Source organism: Pezoporus wallicus, unplaced genomic scaffold, assembly GCF_028554395.1.
Source record: "Pezoporus wallicus isolate ANWC-B61680 ecotype Strahan unplaced genomic scaffold, APGP_CSIRO_Pwel_v1 contig_6217, whole genome shotgun sequence".
In the NCBI taxonomy this organism is placed as follows: Eukaryota; Metazoa; Chordata; class Aves; order Psittaciformes; family Psittacidae; genus Pezoporus; species Pezoporus wallicus.
Window position 1 is genome coordinate 821,986 of NW_026637336.1, and position 15,119 is coordinate 837,104.

The window sequence follows — 15,119 nt, forward strand, 5'->3', positions numbered from 1 at the left end:
GCTGCCATAGTGCCGGCAGGAGCCACCGGGCTATTCCAGTTGCTCTTTTGGCCCTGTTTAGGAGCAGAGCCGCCTTCCAGCTGCTCTGACGTGGCTGCAGCCCTTGGGAGTCTGGGAACTGGGTTCTGACAGCCAGTTGGTTGATCGGGATGCAGGACAGAACCAAACAAGTGGCTCTTTTAACTACTGCCATAGTGGGGTGCTGCTGCCCCTCGGTTGCTGCCTGGCACCCCATCTGTGAGGGCTCTCCTATGTAGCTTCAGCAGCTGGGTGACTGCGCTGATCCACTCCTTTCCTCACCCAGACAGTGCATTCCTTTCATGCTTGGTTCTTTGCAGCATAACCTCAAGGGGCTCAAGGCTGTTTTACAACGGATACTCGGGCATTTCCAGTTCTAAACTCATGGGTATCTATTGCAGTAGCATGAACAAGGAAGCCAAAGCCACAGACCTTTGTTGATACCCTCAAGAGAGCAGAGCAAGGTGTTTTTCTCGAGGTTTGAGAAGAGAGCCTTGAATTTTGGACCAGTGGCTTATAAATGAGCTGTGTTTCCAGAGTCCCCTCATAGGCAGCAGCAGTGGCAGCAGCTTGATGCTTGCAAAGCAGAAGCACCATCCCCATCAGCACCTCGCTCACAAAACCTCCCATGCGTGTTGCTGGTTCGCTGCACTCCAGCTCTTTCCTTGCATTTCTCTTTGCAGGAGCCTTGTTGACACGGTTTATGCACTGAAAGATGAAGTCAAAGAACTGAAGCAGGTAATTTAAGGGGATTGTTTGTGCTGGGAGCCGAGCAAAAGCCACCCAGGCTATACTGGGTTGTTGTCTTGGACTGGTTGGTGCCCAGGAAGAGTCTTGCCCACTGCTGGTGTGATCCTGCAGCTCCCTCAATCAGGTCAGCATGCAATTGTTTGAGGCAGTAGGAGGGCAGGAGCAGTTGGTCCTTGTGGTAACATAAAACTTTCTCCCTATTCTAAAAGCTCTTTCAACTTGACTGGAGTAATGGGTTCAAACTAAAACAGGGGAGGTTCAGGTTAGATCTAAGGAAGTTCTTTATTGTGAGGGTGCTGAGGCACTGGCACAGGGTGCCCAGAGAAGCTGTGACTGCCCCATCCCTGGCAGTGTTCAAGGGCAGGTTGGACACAGGGGCTTGGAGCAAGCTGCTCTAGTGGAAGGGGTCCCTGCCCGTGGCAGGGGTTGGAGCTGGAGGAGCTTTGAGATCCCTTCCAACACAAACCAGGCTGGGGCTCTATGAGTGTTTGTTTTCTAGGGGTCTGGTGTTTACCAGCTCTTGTAGACTGAGAGGAAATACATCCTCCTCCCTCCAGCCCCAAGCCTGGAGGTGGGGAGAGAGCACCCCAGAGGAACAGGGTCCTCCAACCTAGGCTAAAATCATGTTTCCGGGAGGATGCTTCTGCCTGCTCAAAGTCATTCTGTGCAGGTCCATAGGGTAGTAAGGGACTGCTTGAGTGGATCAGACCACAAGTAACCCGTGTTGTTCATCCTCAACACATGACACGTCCCTCATGCTTCATCACCTTGGAGGCACCAGGCAGTGCCTCATTGCATGAAGTGCATGTGGGCATCGACTGCATCTTCCTTCCTTTATTTCTCACCTCGCAGGAGAACAAGAGGATGAAACAGTGTTTGGAGGAAGAGCTGAAATCCAGGAAGGACTTGGAGAAGCTGGTGAGGAGGCTGCTGAAGCAGACGGATGAGTGCGGCAGGGAGGACACGGGGCGCAAGTCGTCCCTGATCGCCTGAGCAAGGGGAGAAGCTGCTGGCAGTGGTGTGTGACCTCAGGTGATTTTGGGAAGTGGAACTGGATCCTTTGCCTCTTCTTGCTCCTTATTTTGTTGGTTTGGGGAATTTTGTTACCAAAAAAAAGAGTCCTAGAGAAAAAAAATATTCCATAGTTTTCCTTCCACGCAGTAAGGAAATAGAGCAGAAACAATCACAGCTAAACCAGTAAGCAAGCGGTCCATGATTCACAATTCATCTGCAGCAACTAATACCTCATCGTACCTGCTACTGGGAGCAAATACAAACTCTGCTAAATGATTGCTGCTCACAAAGGGTTTGGCAGCAGTTTCCTAAGAGGAAGCTTGAGCACTTTTTAATGCTTTCATTCTTATCAAAAGCACCGGTACCTATTTATTGAATGAAAACATTATTGAGGTGGCATTGAGCAGAAACCAAAAAGCACCGTGCTCCTCTGTTCAGATAATCACAACTGGGGAAGCTCTTCCCATCCACCTTCTTGTTCCCCATTAGTTGACTGTAGCGAACTTAGAGCCCAGCAATACTGTGGTTCCCGTGTGGCCTTGATCCTGATTCAAATGTGCAATTCTCATGAAGACATTGGAATTCCTTGGGGAAGTGAGAGCTGGAGCACCTGTCAGAGCGCATGGGAAAGGTGTGTTGCGCAGTGCTGCCTCCCGACAGCTCATTATTAGCACAACAGGTAACTGCTCTTCTGTCCCCCCATCCCTTCCCTGATGCATGACCCACACCTCCTTCTGCCCTGCTTTGTTTCCATATTGAGTGTCCAGGTATCGTATCAGTTTAGAGTCTTGCTGTGCTTCCCCTCGCAGGACAGGCTTTTCTCTGTATGAAATATAGACACTGCTTGACAACCAACACCACCCCCAAATGTGCTGGTCCCCTGCTCCCTTCACCTTAGGCTCGCCGACGCTCCTTCCCAAAGGCTGGGAATGTAGGCAATGGCCACTTGTCCCCCCATGGCCCCAAAGGGGCTTTCTGCTAGGGAAAAGGAACTTTCCCTTGGGATAGGAAGGTTATTTATGCTTTGACAAGAGCTGGAATGCTCCTGGGGCACGGATGTGCGACACCCCTCAGATTCCTGCACAGCTCCTCGAACGCAGCACACAGACAACATGCATATGTATCAGCTATGTCCACCCTATTTGGTGTTATGCCCTCAGTTAGAACAACTTTTCCTTCCTTCCTTAGCAGCATTATAAAAGTAACCTTCTGTTAATGATAAGTCTTATGTATATCACTGGGATCACTGGGCAGCATGGTTCCAGGGTGTGCAGACGCACCACAGCTCATGAGTTCATGGCTTACGTTGGTCATGAAGGACATAACAGAGGCAATAATTACAGCTCCCTCCTTGCAGTTAGAGTTGAGCCAGAAATGGTGTTTGGGGAGAGCTACGCTCCAAAACAAGGAGCAGGAAAAGAACCCCTCTTAAAGCTGTTTTTAGGCCAGAACAGAGGTTCTTTTTTGCTCCAGAGCATCCCTTCTGGATGGCAGCTCTCCACATCCCTACCCAGGCACACCGTGGACTGGGTTGGTTGGCAGTCAGGCCCTGCTGTGCTGGTTAATCATATCCCATGGTGCTGCACATGGGATGTGGCTGTTCCGGGATGCCATATCCAGACCCCCTGGCACTGTCCTGTCCTCCTGCTTGCCCAGAGGTGGGATGGGGACCAGGTTTAGGTGTGCAGCTCATGGAATGAAGCAAACCAAGGGCCATTCACACTCCAAGGAGAGGGTAAAAACGGTTCCTCGCTGCCCCCCGGTTGAGTTGAAACCTGTGCTGTGTACATATGCATGTGTGTGAGGTGTAACGTGGTGGAGGGCACACTGGGACTGTTTGGATCAAGCGTTTTGTCAAGAGCTAGAAGCCAAAAAAAACCAAGACAAGAAACTTAACTAAAAAGGAAAAGAAGCCATGCCGGATGGACAGCAATGTTTCCATATTTACTTTGTTTACAGCGCTTTGTAAATAGGTTCCAGTGAGTCTGTCTTTAGATGGATGTTGTGTCCGCTGCCTTCCAGTTTCTCTCTGTCATGTAGGTTTATTTACTGTAACTACTTATGCAAGTTCAACTTTTCTAACATGTTTTTATTTTGAACAGTTTTTTAATTGACATTTTCAACAAATAAAGAAGGACAAAAAATCACTTCCTGGCTCTCGGGGCTGCTTCCTTCGTTTCCACCACTATGCTCTGGGCATCCCCGATATGCTCAAAGCGCCCATGGTTGCATCACCTGTTGGGGCGGATACTGGTGCAAATGATGCTGCTAGCACTGGGTGCATTACTCCCACCATCACCCTGCAGCAGAGGAAGGAGATGCGTTTCCATCCCTCAAGCCCTGCTTGCACTGTGCTACCAAGGATGCTGTATGGAAAAGCAGCCGCTCCCCGCGGCACCAGCAGGATGCTGTAGATAAGTGACTTCCTGCCTGTTTGAGATCTGGTTTTATTCTCTTTAGTTGGTGTGTGTGTTTTTCCTGGCATTTAGGTGTGGTGACAGGATTTCCTTTGGTCTACCGCTTGGACAAGACCTCCTCTCCTTTTAACTCTTTGGTAGAGACGTGCCGTGCTCTCAGCCGAAGCAGGAGACTCAAGCGCTGGATCTTGCTTTCCCTTCCCAAACACAGCACTTAGAGCAGGAAAAAGAACAAGTGCAAACAAAACACTTGAGCACATGGTGCAGAAACCACTGAAGTCTGCAAGGGAGACCCAAGTGGTGCTTTGGGGACTTCAAGGAAGAGGCAGAGCAAGGCACCTCCAGCCCTGGGTGCCCCAGAGGTGGTGCTGGGCATGAGAATAAGGAGAAGGCATCCCCCAGGCTCATCTTGGAGGGAGCATCTCCACTCCCATGTCCCCATGAAGCCAGATCCAGGCTTTAACCAGAGAGCATCCTGCTTTCCTAATGCATACAGGGTCCCTTTGGTCCCTCTCTTATGCCAGCTCCCGAAGGGCCCCTTTGCACGACCCAAATCCAACACAAGCAGCGTCAGCATCCTCCAAGCAATGGAGCTGGGCTGCAAATTATCATCAACATGAAAAAACAGGAAAATAACCCCCAACAGCTTAATCTGCACAGGCCAAAGCACTGCAGGAGCTGGGGATGCCCTGGAGGTGCCCATTCATGGTGGGCTGCTCCCATTGACTACCCCAGTACTGCTCCATAGCATGAGTGCCCCCAACCCAAACTGAACTGGGGGGAGTAGTCTCCCTTGCCTCCAAGCAGGGGTGCACACAATGGATTTGGCCTCCTAAAAGACCCTGTCAATGGGAACCCTGCCCCAACGAGGGGAAAGGGCTGTCACCAAGCAAGGAGTGCCAAGGTAAGGCTGGTACCAAGGCACCCAGTAAGAGACCCTGCTTGGAAACTGGCATCCAGCAGTGCAATGGCCTGTGCAGACCATCCCACCACCGTGTTAGGATCAGACCTGCAGCCTCCAGCCAAGCAAATCCTAAGCACTGGCCACATCTGAAAGCTCTTCCACTTCCAAACCGGTTGGATTCCAGCAGTATTCCCAAAACTTTGCACTCTGACCAGTGTGACCTGTACAACCAAATGCTCCAGGCTTGCCACCTTTGCTACCTTCAGATGCCTTTGAAGAATACCACATCAACAACCTTGGGCCCTGCTGTTGCTCAGCTCACCTTCCCTTCAGGCCAGGCTGGAGGAGAGGGTCAGGGAGACCCTAGTGTGCAGTGTACCCCCTGCCCAAGAGGGACTCCTGCCTGTGTGCACAGTCCTGCTCTCTTAGAGCTCCAGGTAAAGTGATGCTGTGGGCACGTCCTCCCTGAGGACAGACAGAAGATGCTCTTGGAAGTGCACAAGCACCTTGGAGGGCTTGGGAAGACACAGATGGTCCTGCCACCCCCCTGCTTTCTTGGTCCTCCTCTTAGAATAGGTGGAGCCGCACGAGAGGAGGCAGGTCCAAATCTGATGATGGTGGCCAAGATGCCTTCTACTTGCAGAGGTGGGAGGAGGACAGGCTGGTGAGTGGATTCGGGTCATGAGAGCAGAGCACGGCTGGTCCCTTACTCACACTCTAGCTTGAAATCAGCCACCAGTCGTCCCTCATGTACCTGGCCAAGGCTGTGTCACCCTGCATGAGAAGGCTGGGTGAGTTTCATAGACAGGCACAAGCGGAAAAAGGGCTTTCTCAAGACAAAGCAGGCAGTTAGGGTGGCAAGGATGCATCACCACCAGCCAGCGCGTAAGGCCAGCGCTCGGCTGACTGATTCCCTTAGAAGAGACCTTCCTAAGCCTTTTCATCTTTTTCCGCTGCTGTTTTGCAAGCAGATTGGTACAGGAGATGAGATAGGTACGAAGGATGGAGGGGCCTACGTTGTTAGGAAAGATACGTTGATGATGGAGTTTGGTTTGTGACACAACGGGGACAATCCACCTTTGCAGTGGTGGACCCAGGTGGCAATGAAAGAATAAGCGAGGTGCAAACAACAACAGCTTCAGACTTTGTTCCATTTGTGTTCTCAGGGCCCCTTGGTCCTCATTAATAAATAACAAAATATACAAATTAAGAAACAAGGAAACCAAAGAGGCAGAGGGACATAAATAGGGGAAACAGGGAAAGCTCAGGACCAGCTCAGGGCGGTCCCCTCCTCACTACAGCTTGAAGATGCCGAAGTAGGTGATGCCCTGGCGGTAGTTCACTTGTGTTGAGTCTGTCACGTTGACAAAGACCATGTCACCTTCCCGGAGCTTGAAGACACCTCCCTCCCGGATGGACTGGAGCTCGCAGGTCGACGTGGAGGTTACGTGTGTGTCTAGTCCTCTCAGCAAGAGCCGGTCCTCTTCCATGGGGAGATGCAAATAAATATAGAGGGTGAATGGTGCCAAAGTTGCTTTCTTGGAGCAGAAGCTGACTTGGGAATAGATGTAGTAGAGTCCTGCTTCCTTCACCTTCAGTTTCCCCTCCTGGTAGGTTATCAAGTTGTTGCTCGTAGGGCCGTACATCGTCGTCTCCCACTCCAGCACTGTAGGGGGAAAGCATGGCAGATGAGTTGGGAGAAAGACATCCATTTGGCAGGCTGATTTTGGGGGGGGACACCCCACAGATGTTTGGCATCACAGCCTGTGTCTGCTGCAGGGTGCAGGGGTGGCTCCTGCCTACCCCAGACCACCATCCCCAGCCCAGGGGAGCAGCATCCCCTTCTCTGAGACCAGGACAAGTTTAACTCATGTTTCTGGTCACTAGCATTGGCACCCTTGGATCGACGATGTGAGCAGAGGAGCATTGTGCTTCCTCCATCCAACCACGTGGAAACGCTGAGGGTGGAGGATTGCACACAGTTGCCACTGCCACCCAAACACCCTCGTGTCTGCCCTATGGGGTTGCTATCTCCATGGCTTTCAGTGGCACTGCCAAAACAGCCCGCAGCTCCCATCTTCAGAGGCTCCCATCCCAGGACGCACAGCTTCTCCCATCTGAGTGCTGACACTTTGCAAAGGAAGAGCAAATCAAACATCCCACAGTTCTGGTCCCCAGCAGGGTGTGGAGGTGGAAGGGTCTTGCATGGCAGATGCTGCCTCCACTGCCCATGGAGACCTGCCATGGCTTTTGGGACACTATCAGTGTCATCAGAGTAGCTCAGGAGCGTGCCTTCCCCCTGGAGTCAGTACAGATAGGTCAATACAGAGACCAGGAAGCCATGGCCATAGGGGTTGAGCTCAGCTACAGCCTCCAGGAGGTACTTTGGACCTTCCCCAGCCTACAGAGACACCAGTGAGAGCAGCGAGGGAGAGCAACCTGGCTCCAAGAGGAATAACAGGCTCCACAGTCCCAGGGTGGCACGAGAGGTCCTGGGGATGCACACAGCCCATGGGCCATGCCTGCACATCCCATGGGGAAGTTTCCAATGTGCCCAACGCCAAGCTCCAGGCAGCAATTTCAACCTGCTTTATAGGCTCAACAAGGGCTCAAGCTGGGAGGTTGAAAATGCAGCGAGTTCCTCTCTTCTTTGATCTTATCTGACACGAAGCTTTGCACAGGCAGGCTGAGCTCTGGCTGAAATGCTGCGTCAGGGGTGCAAAGAGCACTTGCTGGTTACTGGCAGTTAGTCCAGAATTAAAGCAGAGGTGCCCAGACTGTGAAATCCATGGCACAGGATGACTTGCACGCTCTTACTTGGATAATCCTCGCTCTCGGATGATGCCCCTCAGCTAAGGTTGTGCTGGGGATGGGAGATGTGAGAGCAACCACGGTCTGTGCCGAGGGATGCACAAATGCGAATGTACTCACATGCATCTCTCAAACCTAACGTGGCCATGGCTGTGAATAAGTGCATATTGCTTGAATCTGCCTGGACCTATCTATGTTGTGACTATGAAGTCACAGAGTGCTACCAGGACCACTGCGGGTGAGAAGATGCTTAGAGCCCTCCTGCAGCAGCCGCCAGGCAAGACATGGCCAGGAGAACAAAAGCATTTTTGCTGCGTTCTGAGTCTAAAAGATTTTCCTTAAATACAAAGAGAAATGGTTTTCCACTCATAGAAAACACTGCAAAGGCTAAGCCATTGCAGTGCATTTCTAGGAAGGATCTATAGGAGATATATATATATTTCTAGGAAGGCTTATATAAGGCTACTGAGGACAGCGGGCATGGGATGCATGAACCCCATGTGGCAGAGGTGCAGGTGGTGATGTGACCAGTGGGAATTCAGCTCCAGCTTTCACGCTGGAGTTATACAGTCCCTGTCCCTGCCCTTAGAGAGCCATGGGGCAGTTATCACAGGCCAGGGAATGGACGCTGCCGTGTCCCACTGGCTCCCTAGGCAAGGCAGTACCAAGTGGATCTGTCTTACCTGAGACCCTCTTGCTGATATTCCGACCTGCCAGGTGGACTGCAATTGGCTGCCTCTTCTCCACTGCAATGCAGGAAGGTCGGGGTTATTGGTGCCTTGGCACCCACTGGTTTCCATAGTAGCCCAGGGACTGCTCCACCTTTATTTGTCTATGGGCCAAATCCATCTGAGAGATACAGTCTCTAAAGTCCCCCCCCCCCCCCATCAGCTTGGAGCAAGGCAGGATCTGGCCTCTGTTCAGCCAAGACACTCGGTTGCCTTCAAGGTGGAGCCTTTGGGGGATAAAGCCCATGGAGGAGACTGGGCCCCCGTGGAAGAGGATGTGTTCTCTCCTTACCTGCCACAGGGGTCTCGTTCTTGTGCATCAAATGGGGATGTTCGTGCTCGTGGCCTGCAATGCAACAAGGCCACAGATTTAATTGTGGATTCGATTTCATTGATGTAAGCACCTTAGCACCCAGAGCCACCCGCCCTGGTGTCACAGCCACAGCCAGTGCCCCCCCCTCTGCCAGCCCCATTCCATATACAGTGGTACCCCCATAGGGATGCCCCAAACCCCAACCCCATCCCCTGCCTCTGTGCCATGCCCTGGTGCTGGGCAGGGTGAAGGAAAGCCCTTCCCAGGCCAAGCTACTCCTCCTGCCCCTTCCAAGGCACGGGTGCACTGACAGCACCAGGGAACTCACCTCTCTGCATTGCAAATTTGGGCTGCTCCTTGCTGGCTCCCCTGTCCTGTAATGACAGCAAAAACACATGGGTGGGTTTTAGGGATGTACAAATCCCTCATTTTGAAAGCTTTTGTATAAAGGATGCTCTCGCCACTTCTTGGGTTGGTGCTTTTTGGCCCCAATGGCCCTGCCAGCTCTGTGCAGATGGTAACACTGAGTCCCCTCTCCAGTACCATCCCCAGCATCACATATGGCCATGGACTGGCTGTTGGCAGAGGCGGATTGTAGGGTTTATGATCTTTGTTAGTTCAGTTAAAATGATGGGATGGGAAAGGCTTATTTGAGAAACAAACAAAAAACCATCTCCTTTTCATTTAAAACCATGCTGGAGAGCAAGCTGGGCACATCCCTGCCCCTACATGAGGGGGTTTTCAGGACTCCTGAGCAGGGCTCATCTTAAGACAGTTTTCTGTTGTCAGATGGGTACCAACGCAGACCTGAGGTGTTTGGTGTCATTGGGCATTGACACCCAAATATGAGGAGCCTCTGCACTGGCTGGAGGTACCATCCCTGAGCCCATGGAGTGGCATTTGTACATCCTTCTCCTCCTCACTGTCTGATGGGAGCTGTGCTGCCTGGCCCAAGCCTTGTACCCTCATGGACACCTGCGTGGCCACAAGCATCCCCACAGGATCGGGGCAAGGTGCCACACATCAGGAAAAGAACCTTTATCAGACCAGGATGAGAGTGCAGAACCAGGGTGGCTGCAGCTCCATCCCTCCAACCACAAGCTCTAAGCATCACTCCGCAGGGATCCCACCTGCAGCTGGATGTGTGCTGACCAAAACCATTTTGGGGCAAAAATGGAGGAGAATATTCAATTCTATCAATAGAGTATAAAAATAGAATGTAAAACTAACCCAGTGTAAAACTAACCCAGTGTAAAGAGGGGCATGTGCTGTGCAGCCCCAGGGCAAAGGGCACCCATGGGGTGAAGCTGGCTCTGTGCCTGGAGCCCTCCTCCATCTTCAGTGTGGTCTTTATATATCTAACAGCAGCATACCTTGCACTGGAGGTCCTGGAAGGCCTTTAGAATCTTTTCACAGTCCAATATGGTTGATTTCTGGCCTTCTGCTGTCTGACACTTCTGTACTTTCCTCAGGAAGATGTAATCCTCATTCAGGTCCAACACCTCTTCCATCTGCCGATGCGGGAGAAAAGAGAGGGTGAATGGGGTGTAAGTGGGAAACCTGCAATGGCTGTATTCCTGCCAGGGATATATCACAGCCTGGAAAGCTCAGGGTCAGTTGTTCAGCATTGGGATGAGCCGGGCAGACAGACTGTGGGTACCAAGTACTCCCAGCAGCCGCCCGGTGCGGCATCCGCACCCGCATCCCCTGGGAATTGCTGACCCTGGTTGGTACCACTGGCTAAGAGGAGGATTACTCAGGATCCCTTTGTGTTTTCTATCACCTTGATCATGAATTTCAGTTTCCCACTGTGCTTTTTCCAAAAGGCAAGTGGCAAAATTCCACCTGCCTGCATTGACAGGCACAGAAATCTCAGCAACTGGCTCGGTCCATCCCAGCTCGGATCCAGCTGGGATTCTCCCTCAACTCCACACTGCCCTGCCCATGCAGGGCATCGTCCCATTGTTTCAGATTGCTTATTGACTAAAAGAGCAGCCAGGGACCAAAAGAACCTGTGGGATGGGGCTGAATTCTGCCAAGAGCTTCAGAATAAAAAGAGCCAGAGAGAGAGAGAGAGATAGATGATAGATAGATAGATAGATAGATAGATAGATAGATAGATAGATAGATAGATAGATATAGATCGATCAATCTGCATCTCAGCTACCTCTGGGGACCCTCTACTCATCCCTTCACCCCAGGCTGCAAACTCCATGCAGTAAAGTCTCCTTCTACCGCCCTGTCTTTTCAGCCTCTCTAGTTCAGGGTTGCTTCCTGCCCTTGAAGATCAGAAGTCACCCACTTAAATGTCAATTTAAGTTGAGACAGCGTGTTTAAAAAACACTAATGATGATCTGATCACTGTATCTGGTACAGAGAACTTGTTCTTGGGTTTAGACACACTCCATTTCTTAAGCTGGTTTCTGGTTTGGAGGAAAGTAGCTTCAGATGATTGGTGACTTTAAGCATCGTGCAGTCATGGCAATATCAAACCCAGCTTTTTAGCTTTTAATTCTCTGGTAAATACTGTCCCAAGTAGAAGACATAGTCACCAATACCGTGTCTCTTCACTAAAAGGCCAAGCTTCACTAAAAGGCCAAGCACTAAGGTCCACTTCTTTTCTCTAACCAGAAAAACAGCATCTAAAGTGGGATGTTGGTCAAATTCACACATACAAACACTAAAAAAAGCTGCATTTCTGGACCCCCCCAATCCTCATGATGAGCGTCACCAGAAAATCCACCAATGAACCTAAAATAGCCACTTGTGTGTTTAAGCCACACTCTTCTTTCCCTGGACTGGCCATGGTTTGCTATTAATGGATCTTCTTCATCGATCCATTCTTGTTCTGTTAACAAAGGGAACAGGTTTCTTCCTTACATACATCTTAGTGGCAAATTAAAACAGAAATGAGAACATGGGTGCAATAAATGCCACTCCTGCATCCATCCAGTGTCCGGCATCATCTTCTACCATGCTCATCCTTTGGGTGAGCACACCTCACCGCAGCGGAAGGCAAATCGCGTTAGCAACCCAACGCAGACCACCTTATTTCTCCACTTACCTTATCCATCTTCATGTGAAGATACAAACAGAAGAGCACGGTCCCGATTGTCTGCGCTACAATAAATAGAGCGAGGAAGCCCATGAGCATTTTCATGGTGCTGGGCGAGGTGCTGCTCATGGCTCGGGGTGTCGCAGGGCTGTAGGGTTCGTTCATCCTCCACGCGCGGTGCTGGGGCTCCTTCAAATGCACCGCTTGCAAGTAGCATGAGAACTGCTGCGTGAGCACCCGCTGCTCAAGGGATACAGGCTGCAGCAACCTACACTTCCTGGAAAAACCTCTTCGTAGTGGGTAGGTTTGTTCACTGCCATCTCCCACAACAAAAGAAGGTTGCTTAGACTTTCTTTGGTGCACTTCCATGCTTTTTTCCTATCTCTCAACCAGAAGCAGAGAGATATATTATTCCATATATTCATATTTGCCCTCGAAACACTCCAAACTATGCCCCAGTGGTTGTTTTTTTTCCCTGCTGTGGATGAAAGTTTCATGACAAATTGCCGTCAGAGAAATGGAGACCATGAATACAAGGACAGAGCTGCTGAACAGGGGCTGGGGAGCACCAGAAAATCAGTGGTTTTTCAAAAGGGGAAGAAAGCTTTTTTACCCTCTGTTTCCTTCACGGGAAGGGTGATTTTGCAGTGCATACACTTGGCAGGTTGAGCTGCTTTCTGGCCTTCCCTTGTGCTCCCAATGGGTGACGTCTCTCCTTCGGTAGGCTGGATGATGCTGGAGAAAGGACCATCTCCATGGGCACTGCACCTCTAGTGTGGGCACAGCTTTCATGCTCCTCAATAGACAGTGGGACTTTGGGTCTTGGTGCTTGGCATCACTTTGGAGAGATGAGTTTTAAACAGCTTCAGTGACACCATAGCGAGGTGCTCACCCTGCACCCAAGGGCACAAGCCATCACAGACTCTGTCCTCACTTACCCATGTTACCTCCACCTACACAACCGGGCATGAAAAGGGCTGTTGGGGGTGCTGGTTGCTGACGCCCCAGCATCACCTCCATGCAACTTTGGGCAACCCATATCCCCTCTATGTGCTCACGCCTCCCCAGCCAGCAGCAGGGAGGCAAGATCCTGCCCCCAGGCTCTTCAGGCATCTGATGCTTGTGCAGCCATGCACCACCAATAACGCAGTGTAAATGCAGAGGGGTCTCACTGCTTGCAGCCTCAGGAGAGGAGAGGAGGGTGCACAGCACCTCATCAGGGCTGCTCAGAGCATTGAAGGATGGAGTCCAGCAGTCGCTTTTGCTACCTACCCTCTCCCTCGCATCCTGTCCTGTGTGGTTAGGGCGCTCGAGCTGCAAATGCAAGAGCTGGTAACAGAGCACAAACATCTCTGCAGCCTTGACAGGTCACCCTGCTCCTAAATATAGCACCCAAATCACACGTGTGGGATGGCACCTTCGTGGGCAGCGGTAGGCAGAGGCCCTGGATGGTGCTTTGGAGCCTCACCATGCCAGGACCGTCACCCCTCTGCAATGAGGGGAGCTTTGGGATGGGGCTGCCAGCTCCAGGGCAGCTCCCCAATGTCGGTTTTGCCTTCTAGAGGAGAAAGTGGCCCTGGGGTCCCAGCTCCTGTGTGCCCATGTCCCAAGGGATGCTCACATGCCCTCAGCATCCAAGGGCTGCCTTGCTGTCCAGACCACCAGGGCTTCCCAAGCACCACAGGAGCATCGTCGTGACAGCAATGAGGTGACCCAAACAGTGCTGGGGATGCACAGTGTTGGGTTGCAAAAGGGGGTCCCCCTTAGCTTTGATGGGCTTTAGACCTGGTCCCTTGGGCTTGAAGCTCTGCTGTACATGGGATCAAACCCACACACAGCCTGGGGGCACTGCTTTCAGTCCTTTATGTGTTAAAATGGGCTTTATCTCTGGACAGACACTGGCAAAACCTGCCCCAACGTCCTCGCAGTGGTCTGGTCGGACATCAGGCTCCCGCACACGGTCCCTGCCACGGTGAGCTTGCCACATGCAAAAAAGCCATTTCATGGCTCCCCAGAGACTCCCCCAGTGCATCAGCCTCACGGTGCTCACCAGCATTTTCCAGGCTCTTCCTCTGAATTTAACACTCACGTTTGGGGGAGGTCTCTACAAAAGGACATGGGCAGTCATCGCTTCACACATTCCCTGAATCCAGAGCATCAGGACTGAGAGGCAGCGATAACGTGCGAAGCCACATCAATAAGCACTGCAGAGAGCAGCAGGGGAGGATTTACACTGCTATTCCTGAGCCCTGGCTTCTTCTCAAAGCCGTTTTTGGATCTCCCCCTCTCGCTGTTTCACTGAAATGAGAAGAACTCGGAGGTAATGCCGGAAACCCCAAACATGTTGTTGGCCCCATTGCATCCAGCTTGCTGGGGAGGCCGGAGCTGTTGGCAGCTTCACGGGAGGATGCTGGGTTCGGTGAGGAGGATGGGGAGAGGCTCAGGGTTTGGGTACCCGGTACAAAGCATCATCGGAGGGTTGGCCAGCTTGTGCTGCACACCATGAAACTGAGAGTTGCTCGTCACTGTCACCTTGACGGGAGAGACCGGGTGGAAAGTGTGACAGCAGGGATCCTGGCAGGGGTTTGTCAGCGCGGAGAGCAGGCTGGCAGCTCTCTGCAGGAAACCATTGCTCCACACTGGCAATCCAGCCCTAGATGGCACAGAGCAAGCCCTCTGGAGCTGCATCCACCACCCCACATCACCAGGTTGGCCGCGTGGATGGTAAGGGTAGGGAGAAAGACTCAAGACCTGTGTTAGCCCATGGCAAGGCCAGATAGCATCATGGCTGCATGTCCTTGACCCCTTGACTGCTGTAAGAACATGGGGGAATGGCTTTAACCTGCCCGAGGGGAGACTGAGATGAGCTCTTAGGCAGAAGCTCTTCCCTGGGAGGGTGCTGAGGCGCTGGCACAGGGTGCCCAGAGAAGCTGTGGCTGCCCCATCCCTGGCAGTGTTCAAGGGCAGGTTGGACACAGGGGCTTGGAGCAAGCTGCTCTAGTGGAAGGGGTCCCTGCCTGTGGCAGGGCTTGGAGCTGGAGGAGCTTTGAGGTCCTTTCCAACTCAAACCAGTCTCAGTTTCTATGCTACAGCCTTGGGGAACAACACA

General features: G+C 51.9%; 2 protein-coding genes across 7 annotated transcripts in view; one reads left to right on the forward strand and one right to left on the reverse strand.

Moving 5' to 3' along the window:
* ARHGEF6 (Rac/Cdc42 guanine nucleotide exchange factor 6) overlaps positions 1-3,924 on the forward strand; it is a 38,739-nt gene extending 34,815 nt beyond the window's left edge. For all 6 annotated transcript variants that reach the window (XM_057404870.1, XM_057404868.1, XM_057404869.1 and 3 more), the window contains 2 exons: positions 702-756; positions 1,621-3,924. In XM_057404870.1, coding sequence (XP_057260853.1) covers positions 702-756; positions 1,621-1,761 — 196 coding nt within the window. In that variant the 3' untranslated portion in view covers positions 1,762-3,924. The remainder of the gene's footprint in view (positions 1-701; positions 757-1,620) is intronic.
* Positions 3,925-6,223: 2,299 nt separating this feature from the next.
* CD40LG (CD40 ligand) lies at positions 6,224-12,324 on the reverse strand. The gene is made up of 6 exons (XM_057404980.1): positions 12,020-12,324; positions 10,329-10,466; positions 9,284-9,329; positions 8,935-8,988; positions 8,598-8,660; positions 6,224-6,769 (listed from the first exon to the last, which is right to left on the reverse strand). Exons 1-6 carry the CDS (start codon positions 12,173-12,175, stop codon positions 6,399-6,401), a joined length of 828 nt encoding a protein of 275 aa, XP_057260963.1. The 5' UTR covers positions 12,176-12,324; the 3' UTR covers positions 6,224-6,398.
* Between the last annotated feature and the right edge of the window lie 2,795 nt (positions 12,325-15,119).

Excerpts from the sequence above, each read along its gene's own strand:
- CD40LG (XM_057404980.1), bottom strand. The coding sequence starts at position 12,175 with ATGAACGAACCCTACAGCCCTGCGACACCCCGAGCCATGAGCAGCACC. Across the intron at positions 9,330-10,328 it reads TCCAGGACCTCCAGTGCAAG|GACAGGGGAGCCAGCAAGGA; the intron begins GTATGCTGCTGT and ends CTGTCATTACAG. Across the intron at positions 8,661-8,934 it reads GAACGAGACCCCTGTGGCAG|TGGAGAAGAGGCAGCCAATT; the intron begins GTAAGGAGAGAA and ends CCTGCATTGCAG.